The sequence below is a fragment of the Mesoplodon bidens genome (genome assembly GCF_964165515.1).
Source record: "Mesoplodon bidens genome assembly, chromosome: 2".
Classification (NCBI taxonomy): domain Eukaryota; kingdom Metazoa; phylum Chordata; class Mammalia; order Artiodactyla; family Ziphiidae; genus Mesoplodon; species Mesoplodon bidens.
This window is the reverse complement of record NC_138177.1, coordinates 32,310,459-32,334,653: the sequence shown is the minus strand read 5'-3', so window position 1 is coordinate 32,334,653 and position 24,195 is coordinate 32,310,459. Positions and strand designations below refer to the sequence as shown.

The 24,195-nt window shown below is 35.4% G+C and overlaps 1 protein-coding gene across 3 annotated transcripts in view; it reads right to left on the bottom strand.

Annotated features, from left to right (window-relative positions):
• Positions 1-24,195, bottom strand: part of RABGAP1L (RAB GTPase activating protein 1 like) — a 700,878-nt gene that overhangs the window by 631,181 nt on the left and 45,502 nt on the right. For all 3 annotated transcript variants that reach the window (XM_081224264.1, XM_081224266.1, XM_081224265.1), the window contains exons 2-3: positions 4,905-5,075; positions 3,229-3,421 (exon numbers count right to left, since the gene is read on the bottom strand). In XM_081224264.1, coding sequence (XP_081080390.1) covers positions 3,229-3,421; positions 4,905-5,042 — 331 coding nt within the window. In that variant the 5' untranslated portion in view covers positions 5,043-5,075. The remainder of the gene's footprint in view (positions 1-3,228; positions 3,422-4,904; positions 5,076-24,195) is intronic.

Here is a 24,195-nt window from a genome sequence, read left to right as displayed (position 1 = left end):
ATGGATGGTATCATTTAAACTTCTAAATCCCTATGAAATGGGTTCTATTTTATCCCTATTTTACAGATGAGATAACTGATCATTAGAGAAGTTGAATAACTTGCCCAAGCCACAGGCAGAGCCTGGATTCAAATCTAGGTCTGAACTACAGATATCATGTCTTAGCCTCTATGAAAGGTCTAAAATAGAATGAATTAAAATCAAAATGAAGTTTATTCTGCCCTTAATTATAGAGTACCAGCTCTTCAAGGGAAGGAACTGTTCTATCCTATTTTTATTCCCAGCACTTATAACAAGTGTCTAAAAGACTAGACACTCAATATATGCCAAATGAATTAATCAGTAAATAAATGAAATTTTTTAGAGCTAGTGGTCCTTTTAGCAACCAATTAATGGCAAACACACATCATCTCTGGGTACCACTTAGATCCTATCTCATCCACAACTAAATGTATCATAACTGTAGCTTTCATGTAGACAAAACTCATGACTAGTGGAAATCTTAAGTTAAGCAGGCAAATAGCAAAATATTTTTAGCAAGGCAACGCTTTTAGATCTCGTAAAATCACACATCGATGTAAGAAATTCATATCCTCCTAAATATAAATTCAGTCCTATTCAAGTCATACTTTTGAATTCCATCATCCCTTCCTTAGCAGAAAGATGCAAAGAATAACAAAGAGCATGAGAGAGAAGACTCATCTACGTATCCACACAGTATTTTAGTACATTACAGTAAATTAATAGATTCCCTGTAGAGGTGAATCCAAGTAGCCAGGATATACGATCACCAAATGACAAAAACCAACAAGTTATCATGATGTTTAAACAAAAGCCCTTATCTATCTAATTTTATCACTGGCAAATTATATATCTTTAATATTCACTTTAACCCATTTAAATCTAGATACTTTCCAGACAGTCCCTTACCTTTGAAGTTATGTGTCATTTTAATCGACCACGACAATTCTGTTAACAAAAACTGCGACTACGAAGAGGCAGCTGAAATGTCTTCTCATAGTTCTTTCAGGCTGCTATATAACAAAATACCACATGGGTGGCTTATAAACAACAGACATTTATTTCTCACAGCTCTGGATGCTAGGAAGTCCAAGACTGAGGCTCTGGAAGATTTGGTGCCTCATGAGAGCTCACTTTCTAGACAGCATCTTTTCCCTGTGTCCTCACCCGGCAGAAGGCACAAGCTAGCTCTCTGGAGTCTGTTTTAGAAGGACATAATCCTAATTATGAGGGCTTTGCCCTCATGACCTAATCACCTCCCAAAGGCCCGACGTCCTAATACCATCACCTTGGGCGCTAGGATTTCAATATATTAATTTTGGGGAGAACACAAAACATATGTCTTTTCATTGAAGATGAAAAGAAACAATATATAACAAGAAAAGAATGCTTTTTAAAAACTTACTTGTAAAGCAAAGTGGAAATTCTTATCCACTGAGATCTTCAGGGAAAGATACATTTTTTTAATGTATTTAATATAATGGGTGTTGAAAACACAAAAGTACATTATACATGGTCCCTATCAAATATGCTCAGAAATAAGAATATTATCTAGGCCATTGCAAAGGACAACTGATTCCAGTAACCCATCAGAGCTATCAATACATGAGAAGATAAAGGTATTTCTTCCTTTTGATTAATCTATTAACCAAAAAAATAACTATAGGAATGTTGATATCAGTATGCTTTGGGTTAGGGGGGAAGGCTAGGGATTTAAGAAATTCAAAGGATAAAGAAAAGCACAATGAAAAATATAATCTCTCATGTTCCCTCAATCAAAAACTACAAAAATTAATATTTTGTAAGGCTTATTTCCAATCTTGTGTACACACACACACAAACACACACATATAAAGTCCCCGTGAACTTAAATCTAGCCATGAATATGAATATACACTGAAACCTACGAGTCTTTATAATGAATCATTAATCTAGGGGCACTTTTGGGGACCCCCAACACATGGCAAATATCTTCTCTGAGCCTCATTTAGCCATATTTATTATGGTACTTTTCTCATTCAGATTTAAGCTTTTATGTATTAAAATGCAAGTAGCTTTTCCTTTATGATTTGGTTTTTCCTACACTGACAATCACAAAAATATTCTCATTATTTCCTTCTTAAAGGTTCATTTTTCCCATTTAAATATTTGATTCACTAGGAATAAATTTGGGGTACAGTGTAAGGTAGGGCCACCGTGTTTCCATGGTGTAGCACTTTGGCCTATATCTACACTTACCCTACATGAACATTCAGAAATGGATCATGAGTGCCTTAAATCAATCAGGATGATCTCATCTCCTCTGTCAGAATGACTCACTGAGGAGTCTGAATATAACCAAGGCCTGCACCTATTGGTTCATATCATTCCCCTGACTACTAGAAAATGATTCAGTTGGTCCAGTCAGAGTAAAACTCACAACTTTTGTTCAATGGGTAAAAGATCAGAGCCTTTCTCTCGGTCACCAGACATGAACAAATCACCTAGTCTTACTTATCAATTTCTGCAGCTACCTATTTTGTGACCACAAAGGAAGCCAGTTAAGGAGAAAGATGGCATGGAGAAGATCAAAGCTGAGTAGTTTACAAAGAAATACTACCAGAGCCCAGATCAAACCACACCTCCAGTGTTTAAACCAGCTGAAGTAGGAGTTGGGTTGGGTTGGGTTTGGCTTTTCCTTCATCCAAAATCATTTTGACTTACAAGCTGGTATTCCTACTATAAATCCTACTCATTCATGCATGTACATATTATTTATTACACTGTAATAAATACTTTTACAGTATTATTACACTGATGGAGTTGATATGTTATTTTACTTAGAATTTCCACAAATTGTAATTTGAAATAACTGTAGTCAAACTGAGTAAGAAGTCACATTATATGAAAGAATGTGTCCATTACACTGTTCTTTGATACCCAAGAATTTATTCATTTGTTCAATAAGTATTTTTTGACGGCCTACTATATGCCAAGTACTAGGGGTAAAATGAATACCCAGACATAGAGCCAGTTCTCAAAGAACACTGAGACTGATTTTACAGGTGGAGATACAAACAGAAACATAAGAACCAAAGTGGGAACTGAAAAACTGCTGGCCTTGATCTTAGAAAATGAAGCTAATAAAATTTTCTAATATTCATCTTAAAATTTTCATTATCACTTTATCCCATTTCTATTATAGTTTCTAAGAGTTCAATACACTACCTGTATGTGACGGATCCAAAATTAATTGAAGAGATGGCTTATTTATTTGGCTGGCCGAAACATCTCCAAATGAATGGTCTGAAGTCTCACTGGAACTCAGACAATCAACAAGAAGGCTGCTGTGCCCTTTCTCAGAATCTCTCAAAATCTCTTCCATGGCTTTTTCCAGTTGTTCATCACCATTAGAAACTATCTACAGACAAAGCAAGACAATTCGTTTCAATCATAACATGGTTCTGGAACTTAATGAAAATATTTCATTTCTAGAAGAAATTTAAACAATCTAAATATTTAAATTTAACTACAGTTACTGAATACCATGAATTTATACAGCTGTACCTAATTTCATTAGATATATACAAAATCCTGAGTTATAAACTCAACTAAATTAGAGGATTATTAGTATCAGAAAAGGATTCTTCAGAAACATGCCAGGCAGTTTCCAACTATATCTGATGTAAGATCTCATTTACAGATATTTTCTTTTCTTATTTTTTCTTTTTCTCTTTTAGAAACGTATTCTAAAAACTGGGTAATCCTAAATTTATGTGTTTTAAAGAGGAAAATGGATACATTTAAATAGATAATATGTAGCACTGATATCATTAAAAAGATCATATTTTTTGCTATCATTGCATAAACATATTTCTGACTCCTTTACAAATTTTGCTTGAGCTGTCAAGGAGTATTGCTAATTACCTTACACGTAAGTTGACTCATCTTCTTCTTAAAAGCAAGTGAGACACAAAGCCTAAGTAAATAAATGCCTTAAACACATTAATATGAAAATACAGAGTTAAATGAATTTAAATAACTGTTTATTTAAATACAGATATTTGAATAAATTTAAAGAAATCCATTGATTAATAAAATTGTAAAAATATATATCCTCAACATAATGTAAAATGAGTACTTAATAATCTAATTTTTATAAAATTTCCTTAGATTGATTTTATTAGATTAACATACTAACATACCTTTGATATAATTAATATTAAATAAAACTCATAAATAATATACAGCATTTTTGGCTAATTTCTCTCTTCCTATTTCTAGAGGGTAGTTATACAATTCCCATACATGTATACCTGGGTTTGTTTGGTTCTTTTTTTTTTTTTTCGAGTTAGGAAAGGCAACATATAAATGAAAAAGAAAAAGGACCACATCCAAATAAAAACTCAACTGCTAAAATTATAAAACATATACTTCAAAAGTATTCGGACAAGTGTTAAATCACATACTTGAATGTTACCAGCTGACTTAAAACATAAAAATCATAAAGAAAATTCTCTCAAGTGAAAATAATACATAACTACATACTTATATAATTAATTTTTAAAACCCAGCAGCAGTAAGAGAGACAAAAATATCCAGATAAATTAAATTTATGTAAGATTTAACCATTAAGTCTAACTTGCCAATTATCCTTTCTCTTCTTTTTTCCCTCCTATTCCATCTTTCTGAATTCTAAAGTAAAAGATAAAAAACCAAAAGCAAAAACTTTAAAAATACACAAACCAAATAATTAGCATCTGGATAAATCAAACACTGATTCTAGTCTCGAGGTCAGTATTCAAGAAAAACCTTTGGATTTTATAGATCTCCTGAGATAAGTTTCACCTAGTTAAAAATAATAATAATTTAAAATAATATCATTGTAGAAAAGGGAAAAATACCTTCAGTTCAGGTTTTTCATCATCTTTTGTAGAAGTATCATCTGCATGCTGAGGAACCAAAACAAATTCTTCACTGTTCAGTGTAGTCACAGAATCCGATGACCCACTAATCTTCTGTAATGAAGCTCTGACCTCCATTTCAGTGCTGCAAACCTCTCTTCCCACATCCACCTGGTCAAAATCACAAGGAGTAAGAACAAAAATTAGTGAATAAAAAACATGAACTATTAAGTACCTGATCAATCTCTGGCCTTTAAAATTGGTTCATGCAAGGAAGAATTCCGCTGGCTAGATAATTATCTCAAAACTAGGGAGGCTATCTTCTTGGGCTGGGCCACATAATGGAAATGTACCCTGAGTTTCCACGCTAAAAGAATCATATTATTCCCTGAAAAACAACACAAACCTGACCATATCTCAACTAAAAGGATTTACTACTATTTGGCGCACTACATATTTCTCCTAGAAATACTTTTTGTTCTTTTTAATAAATAGAAAACTAAATAATAAATAAATAAGCTAGAAGTATCTACAAATTCATACACAAACAAAAATACATTCACTGAAATTACTTTATAACTAAACCTAAATGTCTGCAAAAACTTATCTCCTCAAGACTAAGTATTGTACCTTAAAATATTTTTTCTGTGTCACTTAAGTTTACTGATTAACACAGAATTCAACACCCTAAGCCATGTATCTTTTCTTTTCCAGACATGTAACCACTTATCTACAGGAGGCAAAAAAAGTAGGGGAGGTGAGGGGAGCAAAGCTTTCACACTGCATTCATGCAGCAGTAATCAAATATAGTGTGATTCTGTTTTCTGGATAGATCTCTACTTTACACCATAGAAACTCAACATTCTCTATCACTTCCAGAAATTCAAATATTCACACAACTAATTTTAACTGAACATGTACACTATATAACAGTCAGTATACTCACAACTGCGGTTACATGAGCGAATAAGGCAAACAAGTTGCCTCCTCTCGTGGAGCTTATGTCTAGTGAGGAAACAAGCAAGTAAGGTAATCCCAAATCATTATCAGGCTATGAAGAAAATACAACAGCCTAATGTAACAAAGAGTAGCTGTACGGAATACACGGACAACTTTAAGTAAGGTGGTAGGAAAGGACTCTCTGAAAGGGAAATATTTGAGCTGAAACCTGGAAGATAAAAAAGAACTGTATATTAACCAATCTGCTCAGTGACCAAAGGGGTAATGTGACAGAGAGGTAGGACAAGTAGACCAGTGCTAAAGAACGAAGGACCTTGTAACCATGGTCAGTCTGCTCCATGCCAAAAATTCCCCCAGAAATGTTCCTTTTCTCTTTCTAATTAGGTTATTTTGTTCACTGCCTCATATAAATATGGCTGCAATATCTCATTTTGCCATTAGGTGACACTAACACCATTACTCTCAGAAAAAAAAAATTAATAACTTCCCCCTTCAAGTTACACTTTAAAAAATTACCTCCTAACGTTATCAAAAATCAAAGTTTCTAATAATATCAAAACAAAGAATAATTACTTCAAACTCCAAGGCCGGTGTAATTAGCTAGGCTTCATTTATTTGTTAGGCATATAAACATCCTTCCTTTTTAAAACCCTTCAAGCACATTCATCTGTCCTCTAAAGGTTTTTCTCATTTTGCATATTATATGTTTCTGAAAATGCAATATGTGTTAGAAGCCATGTTTTTACCCTTCAGGCTGCCCCATGAATCCTTGATTGCCAAGACATCACACATTCCAGGTGTTCTTTCTGTGGCCAATCCTTCTCCAAATCTTTTTCAGTTGCCACTCCTCTACTTGACCTCTAAATGTTGGAAATTCCCCGAGTTAAGTCCCGAGCTTTTTTTTCTGATTCCTTGCCACACACTCTAAGTAAGATCTCTCATTGCCATGGATTTAAATAGCATCTATATGCTGAAAGTCTCCCAAATTTCTATCCTAACCCAAATGTCTCCTCTAAACTCCTGATTTGGAATCCAACTCTTTATTTGATATTTCCATGTGGAATTCTTATCAGTATCTTAAAATGTGACCCACATGAATTTCCTAATGTCCCATCCAAAGCTGTTCCTTATTCAGATTTCCCATTTCAGTAAAGAACACCACCTTCCACCAAGTTGCTCAAACAAAAAATCTGGTTATCATCCTTGATGCATCTCTACTTCTTCATTCCTCTCATTACCAAGTCATGTCAGCCCCACTTCCAAAACAAATCCCATATCTATCCCCATCTTTCTCCACATCCATTTTACCAACCTAATCCAAGCTATGATCTCATCTACTATAAAAGTCTCCTAACCCATCTCCTACCTCCAGTCTTCTCCCTAATCTACTCTTCAGAGAACAGCCAAAGAAATCTTTTGGAAAGTAAGTTGGATTACATTAAAACTCCAGACTAAAATCTTTTCATTAAAATTCAAATAAAATCCAAACTCCTTGCCAGGACTTAAAGGCCTGACACACCCTTGCCTCTGTCACTTTATCATTATGGCTCTTCAGTCATAGAAAGTTTTTCCCACTTTAGGGTCTTAGCTCTTATCTCCTACCTTCATATGGCTGACTCCTACAGGTATCAGCTTTGTTTCGTCCACTCAACAAATATTTAATGAGTCCCTACTATGTGACAGAAACTGTAATGGGAACTGGAGACTAAACGATTAGTGAGATGAACGTAGGCCCAGTCTTCTTAGAACTAACATGCTTATGGATGTGATAAATAATACAGAAGAAAATTAAATAGGATCACATACTGGAATAAGTACTGGAAAAGATGATGAGAAGGGGCAGGGAGCAATATGGATTCAGTTGACATTTGGATTTAATAAGAATAAGCAAACCATGGAAAGAACTAGGGAGAAAGAACTTCAAGTAGAAGAAATAGCAAATACAAAAGCCATGATGTAAGAAAAGGCTTACTGAGGAACAGAAAGGAGGCCACAATAGCTTCATAATAGTGAGTATGGGGGTAAGAATACAGTTGTCCCTCAGTATCCATGGAGAATTGGTTCTAGGAACTACCACAGACACCAAAATCCACAGATGCTCAAGTACCATAGCTGGCCCTCTATATCCTTGATTCCTCATCTGTGGCTTCAACCAACCACAGATTGTGTAGTATTGTAGTATTTATTGAAAAAAATCTGTGTGTAAGCAGACCCAGACAGTTCAAACCCATGTTGTTCAAAGGTCAACTATAGTTAGTATGAGATGAAATATAGACAGGAAAGGCAGAGAAGCCTGAGGCCACCCCTGATGTTAAGGCTATCTAAATATACTCCCCCCGCAATCCAAACTCTGTTTTGTTCACCAGGGAATATTCCATTCCTACTTTAGTGTCTAGTACATAGTAGATATTTAATAAATGTGTTGAAAAAAATGTTAAAAGCCCCAATCAGGCTAAAGTTCTCACAACTACCAAACGTGGAGCCAGTATTCGAACTAGGTAGTCTGACTTCAGAGTACATGCTCTAAAGCACTACATTATACTGTCTCTTAAAGTCTCCTCATCTATTCTTGAGATCCAGGGTTGGTATCAACAGAACATCACTATGCGTACTGAACTTTCCCCACACCTCTCCTCCTTCAAAACTTGTCTGTCTCTTCCTCCAAAGCATTCTTCTTAGATAAGTGATATTTACACTAATAGTTAATTCTGAATTAGCATGTGAATGAATACTAATGGTTGCTCAATTCAAATAAGATGTCCATTTATAATAGAGGTTTTCTTTAGCCCAAGAGAATGTCAGATATTCTGCCATGCTAACAAGAAAACTATTAGTTTACCATATGTAATTTTGTGACCTCTCCAGAACACAGCTCACCACTTCTCATTCTACTCAAAATTAAGACAGCTCTCATTACAACCATAAAAACTCTGCCTTGAAGGGCCTTATGGATACTTTTAGAAGTTTACCTAATGCTACTTTATTGGACTGAAGATTGCTTTGAACCTCAATATAGAGATGACATGCTTATCAAATTTGCACACAAACAAAAAATCTGAGAATGCAAAGTCAATACTTTAAAATATTTCCACAGGCAAGTAATAAGATTTAAATATGGAAAGAATAGTCTTTTCAATAAATGGTGTTGGGACAATTAGATATCCACATGCAGAAGAATGAAGTTGGACCCCAACCTCACACCATACACAAAACTTAATTCAAAATGGATCATAGACCTAAATATAAGAACTAAAACTATAAAACTGTTAGAAGAAAACATAGGAGTAAATCTTCATGTCCTTGGGTTAAGAATGGTTTCTGACATGACATCAAAAGCACAAGTGGCAAAAGAAAAAAACAGTTAAACTGGACTACGTCAAAATTTAAAATGTGCTGAAAGTGATACCATGAAGAAAGTAAAAATAATATCCACAGGATGAGAAAATATTTGCAAGTCATATATCTGATAAGGGTCTAGTATCCAGATTATATGAGGAACTCTTACAAGTCAGTAATAAAAAGACAAATAATTCAACTTCTGGTATCAGCTAAAGAGCCTGGAAGTCATCACTCCCTTCCCTGTAACAAGAAAAGGTTGGACAAACTGAAAATCAATAGCTTTTCTTGGATCCATCAGAGAACTGAGGTCACAGGACCAACTGCCATTCCAAATCAGGGGGCAAGCAAAAGAGAGACAGCAACTGAGATCTGTTTACCTGCAGCAGAAGCTGCTGGAGCCATAAACTGGAAGAAACAAATGATAATTTTGACAAATTGCTGGAAGCTAAGAGTGGAATTTGGGTGTGAGAGGGGAGAGTGGGTTGTGGAAGGGTGGCTTCAAATTTTTTGCATATTTAGTTGGTACTTAATAATAAGTAATAATAAAGAAATTTCTAACATACAAAAAAAAGAGAAAGCTGGAATAACTATATTGATTTTAGACAAAGCAGACTTCAGAACTAGAAAGATTAACAGAGATAAAGAGGGGTATTATATAATAATAAGAGGGTCAATTATCCAAGAAAACACAAGAAACTGAAATGAGTATGCACCTAAGAACAGAGTTAAAGTACATGAGGCAAAAACTGATAGAACTGAAAGGAGAAACAGACAAATCCACTATTATACTTGGAGACTTCAACACCCCTATCTGAGACTGACAGATCAAGCAGGCAGAAAATTAACAAAGATATAGATGGCCTGAATAGCACTATCAGTCATCTTGATCTAATTGACGTTTACAAAATACTAATCTAACGGGCTTCCCTGGTGGCGCAGTGGTTGAGAGTCCGCCTGCCGATGCAGGGGACACGGGTTCGTGCCCCGGTCTGGGAAGATCCCACATGCCGCAGAGCGGCTAGGCCCGTGAGCCATGGCTGCTGAGCCTGCGCGTCCGGAGCCTGTGCTCTGCAAGGGGAGAGGCCACAACAGTGAGAGGCCCGCCTACCGCAAAAAAAAAAAAAATAAAAAAAATACTAATCTAACAAGAAAAGAATATACTTTCTCACAGATAACAGTCACCAAGGGAGACCATATTCTGGGCCATAGAACATACCTTGGCAAATTTTAAAAAATTAAAGCCATATAAATATTGTCAAACCATAATAGAATTAAGCTAGAAATCTGTAACAGATAGCTTGGAAATTCCCAAATATTTGGAAATTAAAGAACACACTTCTAAATAATCATGAGTCAAAGCAGATGACTCAAGAGAAATTTTAAAATACTTTGAACTAAACAAAAATGAAAATACACTTTATCAAAGGTTGTGGGATGCAGTGAAAGCAGTACTTAGAAATATGTTGCATTGAATGCATATACTAGGAAAGAAAAAAAACCCTAAAATTATAAAAAACTTATGCTTCCTTAGGAACCTTAGGAAACTAAAAAAAAAGAGAGAGCAGATTAAAAGAAATAAAAAATATAACAGAAATCAATGAAATTGAAACAAGAAAACAATACAAAAAAATTTAAAAATCAAAACCAAAAGATAGTTCTTTAAAAGGGTAAAAAAATTGATAAATAGTCTAGCCAGGCTAAACAAGAAAAAGAGAATACACAAATTACCAATATAAAAAATGAAAGAAGGTCATCACTACCAATCCCCTGGACATTAACAGGATAATAAAGGAATACTACAAGCAATTCTATGCCCACAAATTTGGTGACTTAGATGAACGGGACCAGTCCCTTGAAAGACATAAAGTACCAAACTTCACACCAGGAAAAATAGATAACCTGAATAGCTCTATACTTTTAAATAAATTTAACCAACAATAATTAATAAGCTTCCAAAAAAGAAAGTACCAGACACCGATGGCTTCACTGGTTAATTCCACCAAACATTTAAGGAAGAAATAGTATCAATTCTCCATAATCTCTTCCAGAAAACAGGGGAGGAAATACTTTCTAACTCATTCTATGAGGCCAGCATTACCCTAATATCAAAACCAGATTACAAGAAAACTATAGACAAAATATTACAAAATCATCTCCAACAATGTATAAAAAGAAATATACCCCAGTGATGCAAGACTGACTCAAAAATCAATGTAATCAAATATCAATAAGCTAAAGTAAAATCATGGTCATGTCAATTGATGCAGAAAATGCATTTGACAAAATGCAACACCCATTCATTATAAAAACTCTCAGTAAACTAGCAATGGATGGAACTTCCTCAACTTGGTAAAGAATATCTACAAAAAAACCTATAGCTAACATTATACTTAATTGTGAGAGACTGAAGAGATTGGACACTTTCCCTAAAGACTGGGAACCACACAATGATGCCCCTCTCTCACCTGTGATTCAATATCGTAAGAAATAAAAGTTATAAAGATTGAAAAGGAAAAAATAAAACTGTCTTTATTCACAGATTACATAATTATCTATGCAGAAAATCCCAAAGAATCTACCAAAAAATAACCTTAGAATGAGTGAGTACAGAAAAGTCACAGGATACAAGGGCAATACACAAAAGCCAATCTCTTCCCCAACATACACACAATAAACAATGGGAAATTTTAATTTTTTAAAAAGCAACAGCATTTACAATAGCACCAAAAAATTAAATACTTATGTAAAAATCTAACAAAATACCTATAGGATCTATTTGTAAGTAGAAATCTACAAAACACTAATGAAAGAAATTAAAGAAGATCTAAATAGATGGAGAGATACTCAACATTCACAGATAGGAAAACTCAATACTGCTAAGAATGTCGATTCTTTCCAATTTAAGTACTTAGATTCAAAAAATAACTTGCTGAGACTGAATAAACAGACTGAGCACTCAACTACAAGCTAAACTAACTACACAAGAACAGAGACCATGTCTATTTTTATTTTATTCACCAACACATCCCCAGCACAGTGCCTAAACACAGTATGGGCTCAATAAATAATCTGTTTAATTATTTTGGACATAGCAGGCTGGACTCCTGCATCAGGTAGGAAGTTGTACTGAATGGATTCTAAAGGCACTTAATCTTAAGATTCTCATTCTATGTGATGTGTAGAAGAATTCCATTCCAACAAGTCAATTCAAAATATAACCTAAGTCTACGATTATGCAGCAGAATGCTAAGCAAAATGTTACTTTCTCTTTATATACGGGGATCTGCTATTACATCAAATCAAAAGAAATAGCAGTTGGAAAATTTTCAGGAGTCTTTTAAATAATATGGAGCTCACTGTTCTGTGAACTCAAGACTAATACATCCATTTCAACTCAGCATGTAAAACAGAGCAGTGCACAAAAGCAAAGCTGCTTTTAAAAGCATTTTGTTCAATGTCTGTCCTATTATAACCCAAAAATTATAATGTAAAATCTGACAAAAGATTTTTATGTTTCTTCAGGCACAGAAGAAGAAAAAAAGACACCAATACTGGGAACTATAGTCTAGGCATAAACATTTTTATTTTTACAGCATTTTAACAGTATATGAGAATAAGGAAACTAAGCAGTGCTACAGAAAATCTGATAAATGTTTCTTCTATCCATCTTCCTTCTCCCCAGCTCCAAACCCAAAGGAACTCAATAAATTAACTGACTTAAATCACTTAAACACACACTTATCTCTCACACCTATAGTAATTGTACTAATCCTATTAAAATAGCTTTTACTTCTTAATTCAATGCCATGTCATTTTTGTCAAATTAACAATATGATATCTAAATTAACACCTAACTTGGAGGCCTAAAACTACAATTTTCACATGTACAAGAAACAGTATAACAACATTCAGCAAAGTCTAACTGGAAGCTATCTTCTTCCCAAAATAACCAAACACATTCAGAACTATAAAATCGTTGTATACATGGTCAAATTTCTTTCTGTGCCGAATGTGGTTAGCCTACTCCTTGCTTTTAGATTATGTGCTTGTACCTATTCATTTTCAAGTGACTCAAATTGAAATAGAAAACTGAAAATATGAGTGTGAGTCAAAATTGGATAAGCTGGGAGGATAACCAGGGCATGGAAATTAGAATGACTATAGTAGGCCCATTACAAAAGTGGAAACAGGAAATATGCTTAATTTACAAAAAGAAAACAGACATGAATAATTTAAAACATCATTTACCAACCATAATTCTTCTGTGCTTTGAAGAATCAAGTCAGTCCTAGAAAAAACTACCACGACCTCTTTTTACTAAACAGTCCATCCACTATTCTAGTTCTCAGGCAAGAGCCACACCAATATGTATGTATATATGCAATCGTGTCCCTGCCCCGATTCAAGGCACAGAAGGACCTTATTAGTTCACTTTACTTTGGTGGATACCTGTTTCTATTTGTCCAGCAATGCTCTCCAAACCTTTTTTTCTGAGAATATGCTTTCCCTCTACTCAGATCACATGGCTTTTATAGAAACCTCAACCCTTTGGCTAAACAGATCCAAAGGTGGGCACTGAATCCAAACTAGACCAATTAACCCATTTCTTTTCCTATAAATTCTTTTTGAATAAGCATGCTTAAATTGCGTTTCTGTCAGGTGAAGTCTAGTAAGTCCTAACATAATTATATGCTAGCAAAAAGATATACAAGATATATTTTAATAGGTTGCAGATGGCCATATGGTTTCATATAGTATTTGTAAAAACAGAAATCTAGGTGAAGAAGACAAGAGAATCTGAAAAGCTGACAATAATTTCCCAGATTAACAGTACAGTGAATGTGATGAAAGAAAGAAAAAAAAGTAGATAAAACACTTACTTGAAATAATTATAGGAAAAAAAAGGATAATACAAGTACTTACAGTCAAAGCATGGTTTAAAAGGCAATAGGAAAATGTTTTATAACCAAAATAGGAAGCCATGATAGGACAAAGAAGAATTTTAAATGGTAGGCACATTATGATTATTGCTATATAATATTCCTATGTCATAAAAACAGACTGCAATACAGGAAAAAATTTTTATTTAAGAATTTAGGGCTTCCCTGGTGGCGCAGTGGTTGTGAGTCCGCCTGCCGATGCAGGGGACACGGGTTCGTGCCCCGGTCCGGGAAGATCCCACATGCCGCGGAGTGGTTAGGCCTGTGAGCCATGGCCGCTGAGCCTGCGTGTCCGGAGCCTGTGCTCCGCAACGGGAGAGGCCGCAACGGTGGGAGGCCCGCGTACCGCAAAAAAAAAAAAAAAAAAAAAAAAAAAAAAAGAATTTATATTAGGAAGGTGAGATGTGTGGGTGTCTGTGGTAGATCAGATTACTGTTAACAATTTTTTGCTTCCTCCCTATTACAGAATTGTACATTTATGCCTCTTGCCATGTTTACTTGGTACTATCTCCAGTTAGAGTAAGTGAAGCAAAATATTTCCCTGCCCAAATAAGTTTGGGCTTAGCCATGTAATCTGCTTTGGTAAATGAATATCAATAAACAAAATTTGAGCAGGACTTCAAATGTACTTGAGTTTTTGGCTTGGTCCCCTGAGTTTCTTCCATCTATCATGAGAAGAACATGTACCAGGAAGCCAATGACGCCAAAATGCAACATGAGAAAAAGACCTGGATCCAATCTACAGCTGGAAGAGTCTCCCTCCCAGACCCACAGAACCATGAGTTAAAAACTAAATGTTTGTTTTTGTAAGCCATCAAACATTCCAGCATTGTTCCATAGCATCGTAATAGCTAATTCAGTGACCTACTATTTTTAAATTTCTTCGGCATTATTATACTATTTTCAAATAAAAATCAGAAAAAGCTAACACTGCAACTAACAAATCAATCTCCAAGGAGAGATTAATATACTTCTTCAACTATTACCTAAAAAATCTAGTTGTTTCTATAATTATCATTTATATTCCACTGAATTGAAATGTACTTCAAGAGGCTACCCTTCTAATACTAATATTCAACTCTAGGTATACTCAGCTGTGTAAAACTTTGACCCACGCATTCTATTGTAGTTTAGAAAAGCCTACTCAGCAAAATCTCCTAGGCAATAATATAAATGAAAAATATTTTGAAAATAAATAAAATCAAAAATTCTAATGAAGATTGACTTTAACTCTAGATTTTTCTCTTGGTTTTTCTGCCATAACTACATATGTAATTTATTCAAGAGTCAGGCTGATAGGGCTTCCCTGATGGTGCAGTGGTTGAGAGTCCACCTGCCGATGCAGGGGACACAGGTTCATGCCCCGGTCCGGGAAGATACCACATGCCGTGGAGCAGCTGGGCCCGTGAGCCATGACCACTGAGCCTGCGCGTCCGGAGCCTGTGCTCCGCAACGGGAGAGGCCACAACAGTGAGAGGCCCGCGTACCACAAAAAAAAAAAAAAAAAGAGTAAGGCTGATAAAATTATATACATTATATAGTCACTTTTTGCCTGGAAAACCAAGGATTATCAGCTAAGCAGTTCAGTGTTCCATAAACTTGGCTTAAGACTAATAAACAGCTTTATGCCCAGCAGGTACAGACATATGGTCAAGAGGAAAAAAATCCATCACATGATAAAACTACACTGAAGAGTCCACTTAACTACAGCCCCCCTTCTTCTGCTGGTCTAGTAAAACCACCTAATACTTCATATGTTGTATGCTGCTGCACAAAGAACATAACAGTCAAAAATCTTGAGCTCTTTCTTGCCATGGGGAAGGCATCTCAATTCTATGAACACACTGGTTTCTTCATCTGAAAAATAAGGGGTTTGACTAGTTGATCTCCAAAATCTCTTAAGCTCTAAAAAATTTACACATAATTTATTTTCCTTTTTTTTAAGATTTTTTTGATGTGGACCATTTTAAACTCATTATTGAATTTGTTACAATATTGCTTCTGCTTTGTTTTGTTTTTTGGCCACAGACATGTGGGATCTTAGCTCCCCAACCAGGGATAGAACCGGTACCCCCTGCATTGGAAGGCGAAGTCTTAACCACTGTGCCACAAGGGAAGTCTCCCAGTTAATTTTTTAACAAACTTTCATTGTTGTCGCTGATGTTGAACACTTATTATTTGATAGGCATAGTTATAAGATGGTCTTCTCCAACTGTATATCCAAGAGACATTTCAAACTCAACATATTCAAAAATCATACTTCCAATCTTTCCCCCACCAACCTACCAGTCAATCCACACCACCCTCCTGTAGACTTTCTCATCTTGATTGATGGCAACTCCATCCTTCTAGTTACTCCAGCCAAAAATATTAGAGTCATGCTACTCCTTTCTCTTTCTCTCTTTCATCAATCTTTCTCTCTTCCTCCCTCCCTCTGATTTCACAGCTATACTGTCAGCAAATTCCTTTGGCTCTACATTTAAATCACATCCAGAATCGTCCATTTCTCATCACTTCCCCCGCCACTACCCAGTTTTAGCCAACATCATCTCTTACCTAGATTATTCTAAAAGCCTCCTAACTAATCTCCCTGCTTCTTTACTTGCTCCTCTATGGTCTATTTTCAAAAGCAGCCAGAATGATCCTTTTAATTTAGTTCTTACCAGTCCTCTGAACCCTCCAATCACTCCCCCATTTCATTCATATAAAAGCCAAACGACCTTCAAAGTCATTACCCGCCTGTACTACAAACTTACCCCTTCTCATTACTTCCCTCACCCCACCTTACCTTACCTTTGTGACTTATTCCCTACAATTCTCCACCTTGTTGACTCAACTCTACCTAAAATGATCTCCTTACTTTCTCTCAAACAACCCTGGCACACATGCTCTGGTTGTTTAAAAACAGAACACTCTTCTCCCAGATGTCTGCTTGGCTAACACTTTTAGTCCCCTGTTCATATCTTCACTCAAATCTCATCTTCCTGACTTACCCTGATTACTTTATTTAACACTGCTTCCCCACCACCAACTTCCAATCCCCCTTTATCCTGCTCCACTTACTCTCTTTTTCCAGAACACTTATTTTCTAACATACAATCTACTTCACTTTTGTATTATATTTACCGTTTATTGTCTTTCTCTCCCACTAGAATGCAGCATCTTCAAAGGCAAGGATCTTTGTTTTATTCTTTGATGTAACCCAAGCACCTAGAAGAATATCTGGCATGTAGCAAAGAGGTAAATATTTGCTGAATGAATGACTGTCCAAGATGAATAAACATAAAGTTCCTAAAACCCAAAGAGCCATCTAGTACCCTCCAGCCTGATCAGGACTTTGTCTCTAAAGGGACATGATGAGAACACTGATGGTTTCTTTCATTGGGTAACTACCCAGCATACATTCTGACATTATATAGAACTTCCAGGGGTTTATAATATAATGAGGTAAGGAGAAGACAGAGTAAGTTAAAATGTTAGAGACCTCCTCACCGTATTTCCCACTTATGCAACAATAATGAGAACACCGACTAGAGAGTCAGTCATATTAAGACGTTGTTGTATTTTTGAGAGTGTGAGTATAGTGGTATTGTTCCGAGGGAGTCCTTGTCTTTTAGCAATACATAGTGAAATATTTACAAATTAAATGATATGATATCTGAGATTTGTTTCATATAATCTGGGGTAAGCACAGGGGAAACTAGATTGCCATCATTTGAAAATTGCTAAGTTGGTAAAAGGTCATAGGAACACATATCATTTGCCCTGATTTTGCATATGTTTGGAAATTGCCAAAATAAAAGGAACAAAAAAGCAAAGTAATAATAATATGGAAAGTAAGTTTAAAAAAAATAAAAACACAAAAACAAAAGCCTATATTTCGGGGGCTTCCCTGGTGGCGCAGTGGTTGAGAGTCTGCCTGCCGATGCAGGGGATGCGGGTTCGTGCCCCAGTCTGGAAAGATCCCACGTGCCACGCAGCGGCTGGGCCTGTGAGCCATGGCTGCTGAGCCTGCGCGTCCGGAGCCTGTGCTCCGCAATAGGAGAGGCCACAACAGTGAGAGAGGCCCGCGTACTGAAAAAAGAAAAGAAAAAAAAAAAACAGGCCTATATTTCCTTTAGCATCTAGCACATTACATGACACCTAAATAATAAATAAATAATGAAAGACTAAAGTACAGGTCAAAACTAAACAATAGTTTCTATAAACTACCGTAAGGACGAGCAGATTAAAACAAAAATTAGTGACCAAACTGAGGCCCTCCTTCAGAGTCAAAAAAAAATGACATTCACTGTGATGGTCACAGTGACTTAGGATTTGTATGGATGACTGGGACAGAATGGGGAACACAATGAAAAGATTTTTCATCTTTTTTCAAGATAAAAGGCATTGCACTATATTCCAAAAAGGTCATTTATATAAATGCAAAATATAATCAACAAGGACAAGAGAACATGGCTGAAATTTTATGTACCAAATAACACTGCAGCATAGTTATTAGAAATACAAGGATCAGGACTTCCCTGGCGGTCCAGTGGTTAAGACTCTGTGCTTCCACTGCAGGGGGCATGGGTTCAATCCCTGGTCTGGGGAACCAAGAACCCACATGCCATGAAGTGCAGCGAAAAAAAAAAGAATACAAGGATTAAGCTGAGTAGAAAACAAATATAGTGGGAAACAAACACTATCTCAATCCCAGAAAGATCAAGTAAACAAAAAAATTTTAAAGACATAGAAAATTTAAATCTTTGAACTATTAAGGTAATATAAACTAGATATAATAAAATTTTTATTCTTCAAAACATAACTTGTACCACTGGAAGCAGTTTCAACAATCTCCCCAGCTGATTAAATCTACTCTAGTAAAATGATATTAGCCTAATTGAGAGCTACCCATTAGCTCATGTACAGATAATGTTTGTTAGTTTTTTAATTCACATTCAAGTAACTGGAGATAAAAATTTAATGGACTAAGTACAAAAAGGTATAAAACTTTCCCAACAGGAAGAGAAACTGTTATTTATGCTAACTTACTCTGCTAATTTGCCAAAGAGTAAGATGTGATGTATGTGTTTCACATTCTTGGAATACCAGATTGTTAGCTACCGCCTACATAAGAGCTTATATAAAAACATCTCAAGTACCTGAGTGTCTGCCACATGGTAAACACCAAATACGTACTGAATTAACAAAAATCACTGAACACTTGGGGCAATAAACACATCAGAGCTACAATCACAGATTATTTAAAATGTAAAAATGAGAATACTACATATCAAAGTCTTACTGGTTTTGTTCCATAATACCTTTACAGTAATATTATTGTGCAAACGGCCACAATCTGAAAGTGTCAACTGAAAAACCATTAAAACTAATAATAGATTTCCCTGGTGGTGCAGTGGATAAGAATCTGCCTGCCAATGCAGGTGACACGGGTTGGAACCCTGGTCTGGGAAGATCCCAGATGCCTTGGAGCAACTAAGCCCACGTGCCACAACTACTGAACCTGCACTCTAGAGCCCGCGTGCCACAACGACTGAAGCCCGCGCGCCTAAAACCCGTGCTCCTCAACAAGAGAAGCCACTGCAATGAGACGTCCACGCACCGCAACAAAGAGTAGCCCCTGCTCACCGCAACTAAAGAGAGCCCACACACAGCAACGAACACCCAACGCAGCCAAAAATAAATAAAATTTAAAATAATAAAAAATTAAAATTTCTGAGGCAAATAAATATATGATGGGAGGACAACCAGATAACCATTCCAAAAAAGATCAAATTGGATTATACCTCAAATCATACACAAGACTAACTTCCAAATGCATCAGAAGTTCTAAATGTAAAAAATAAAATTATAAAAATTTTTTAAAAATTTAAAAACTAATAATAGATTTCAAAAAAATAACATCTTTTAGGACACTAAGTACACAAAATAGTGCTCATCATTATTATGATATTTCTCTACTTTCACACATTTCGTAATTTTTTACTTTATATATTGACATTCTCAGCCTACCTTTTTATAATAAGTGCCAAGTGCAGTAATTTATATCCACAGAGCAAAGATTATTTCCTATTCTTCTATGGTGACATCATCTGCCCCAGAGGAAAAAGGTCAGATTTCCTCTGCAGCAGTGCCCATCAAGTAAAATCCCTACCCTCACCACTAACAAGGACAGGTGTATGGTCCCATCCAAAGGCTTCCTTGGCCGACCAGGTAGTGGGAAAGTGAGTGGGTCTCCCTCGCCAGGGACCCTGAGTCTCTGGAAAGAATTTCAACCAGCCTCAGGATTTTCCTCAGCCTAAAAGCAGTATCTGGCTGTTATCTAGAGATTTCACACTTTCTTAGCTATGTATAAACAGAATATACCCACCCCACTTGCACACATAAATCAATCATGTTACTATTAGACATTTAATCTTTAAACTTTTTCTGAAGTATATTCTCTGTGAAGATAGGAGATAATCAGTATTGTTTTTATTATTAAGCAAGCCTGCCAGAAATAAAATATATTAATTCAATAGCTTTCTTTTAGGCCAGCTGTATCTCATTACCCTACGTCCAAAAGGAGGTGGGAGGAACCCATTCATGAAAGTCAATAAAATAAGTGTCTAAGAATAAACTTCTTAAATATACAGATTTAACAAAAAATACTAGTAAACTCTACTGAAGTCAAAAAACTGACAAATAGAGACAATGGTGCAGGATAGTAAAATTCAGAAAACAAACCATTAGGTAACTACATAGTGTAAAGATGTCAGTTTCTCCAAGTTGATTTACAGGTTCAGTCGAATTACATCAAAATTTTAAAAAGAAGTTATTGTGAAACTTAACAAAATAAACTAAACTTTAGGATGGTGGTTAAGGGCATGAGCTCTAAAGCCAGAAGACTGCCTGGGTTTGAATTCTGGTCCCTCAGCTTAATGGGATCTCAGACTAAGTATTAAACCTTTCAGCATCTCAACTTTTGTGTCTCTAAAATCGTGGTATAACACCAACGTCACTGGGTTGTTACAAAGACTGAATGTGCCAATACATGCATTAAAAAACAAACAAACAAACAAAACTTGGCCCACATTATGCACTCAGTAAATATAAAGTGGAATCAACTGATTCACTTTGCTGTACAGCAGAATCTAACACAACATTGTAAATCAACTATACTCCAATAAAAATTAATTTTCAAAAAATATTTGGAAGGAAATATGGGGGGAAATAATCAAGAAAATGTGGGTAAGCAGGGAAGGTATATTACCACATAGTAGAAGATAGATAAATTAAAATTATGTAATACTGGTATAAGAAATCACAGGTAAATCAAAGAAACAGAACAGAGAATTCAAGAGCCTACCAGTATAAGAATCTGGTATAGGATTAAAATGGCATGTTACAAACCACTGGTGAAAGGACAAGTTTATTCAAAACATTAGTGGAAAGAGGAATTATTCAATAAAAGGTGATGGGACAACTACTAGGGAAAAAATTAAATTTGATCCCTACCTAAAACCAAACTCCAAATAAATGTTAAAAAGATTTTGGTTCAACAAATTAACATGACTAGGAAAAAAAAAAAAAACTATGACTATTTCTGATATCAGGGTGGGAAAGACTAAGCACAATACAAAGGAAGAAGTCATAAAGAAAAAGACTGATAAACTTAAGTTCATAAAAATTTAAGACTTCTACATATCAAATAATCTGAGCAAAATTTAAAGGCAAAAGTTTGAAACATGACAAAATGGTATTATCCTAAATATATAGCAAGCTGTTAGAAATAAATAAGAAAAAGATGAATACTCCAATAAAAAATGAAATAAAGGACATAAAAAGACAAATGACCAATGAATATATTATTAAATGTTTTTTAGCATCCATTCTATCTCTTCCCCAACTGTATAGCAGCTGTATCCCTAGCCTCTGGAGGAGGGAGGTAAGCATGCAGAGTGGGGGTGGAGGTGGCAGTCTCTAATGAACTCTAGGCCAATTAACTTAATACCTTTTCTTGAATACTTTGTTCCAAGAGGGGTGCTATGTCTTTAGTCAATTAACAGGGCATTTTCCTGACAACGGTTCAGGAAAGAATACAAGAACTTAACTGTCTCACCACATTGAATCCATAAGAGAATGTACTAGAGAAGAAAAAGAAGTTGCCCTCCCTCTGGACAGTATGGCCATACAGACATGAGGCTTATCAGAGATCTCAGGTGTCAGGGAAAGGGTAAGGAACGGTTCTAGAAGAAGTGAAAAAGTTTTTACTCCACTAGAAGCTAAAGAACCTGAAGAGACATGCTTTGCAGTTAATGAGATAATTCCATTTTAGTTTGGATCAAAAATAACAGTAAACTGGAAAACAACACAAAATATTGTTCAAAGAACCAGTTACTAAGACATATAATAGGCTAGACAAATATAGTAGACAAAGCTAAATTCTATACCTATTGTTGACCTCTATCTACTTGTATTAAAAAGTTACATAAACACATATTTTCATTGTCTAGGTAAAGTAAATGTGCTAGAAAATTATATTGCGCTGTACAAATCTTACTGAAATTGTTCAGATAGAGAGGTAAAGCTTCTCTAGGAAGAAAAATGATCATCTTTAGCTGGTCTATAAAAAATAATGTTTATATTAAAACTTAACTACTCATGCAGGAGGAAGGAGTGAATAATTAAGTTATGAAACAAATGCTCCATGTCAAAAAATAACAATCATTCAGCTTTGTGGCAAAGTCATCCAAAATGACATTGTTTTCATCTTCTCTTATTCTGAAATAGAATAAAAATGAAATTAATACAGAAATAAATGTTTGAGGGCTTCTTGAAACTGATAAAAGTTTTCCCTCAAGAAGATCCAGCTATTAGAATTTACTGACTACCAGTGACTACTGTGAAAAAAACAGATGATCAACCACTCTAAACTGAAACAAAGCACAACTCCAAAGAACTTAACAGTCAGAGATAAGCCCAAAGACAAAACAGGTTTTCCTTAAGGTAGAAAAGAAAATCAAAGGTAAGTTCATCAAAATATGATAAAAGATATCTTTCTTTAAAATGTATACTCTACCTGGAATTAGATAATGGTGCACAACCTTGTAAATATACTAAAAACCACTCAACTGTACACTTTCAAATGGTGAACTATATCTCAAAAACAAAAAATCAGTGTCTAACTGACATTTATATGCAAAACCTTTCAACAAGATATGGAAAATATATGTAAATGATGTTACTCATCAGAAATTTTGTGTTTAGCAAGAATCTACTATTAAGCTGTAGCTTCTATATGTTCCAAGATTTCTCTTCTAAAAAAAGGGGGGGGGAAGGTCACAAGTACATATTTTGTCTCCCTAATAAGCTACAAGATTTGAGTATCTGAATGGACGTGTAAATCCTTCGTTAACATTCTCCATAAACAGTCTCTATGTGAGAGAACCTTGTCAGAGCTTGCTAGAGTTTCAGTTTAGAGTGGTTGGTCACTAGTTTTTTTTTTTCACATTAGTCACTGACGCTCAGTAAATTCTAATAGCTGGATCCTCTATTGTGGGAAAAATGCTCATGTCTTTGCAGACCTAAGCTGGGAGTTGGGCTGCCTGATCCCACTGACAGCTACAGCTATGTTCATACAATAAAGAATGTGACACCTGCCACTTCTGATTAGGAGCTCTATGTTCTAAGCAAGACAAGTTCTAGGTTGTCTACCTCAGACAGATAACTGTCACTTCTCTAAAGCCTCTAGACCCTAGAACCCCACATGCACAGGATTTCTCTTTTCCAGGACACAAAGGGCAGAAGGCAGCTAGGGGAAGTCAGAATGGCATCTCTTTATCCTGAGTCCAAAGTGATGCTGCTTTTACCTCTGTTCTACAAAAATAAATAAGAGAATCCCCCAAAAGTATAATCTAATATACCTAATTTGTATTTCATATGAAAATATTATAAATAAGTAAATATTAAACTGCTCATTATAAAGGTTTATTTTTCTATTTTTATAGAAAAAGTATAATTGAGTTTACTGTAGACTAAGTACTCAATTCAGACAGCCATCAGTGTCA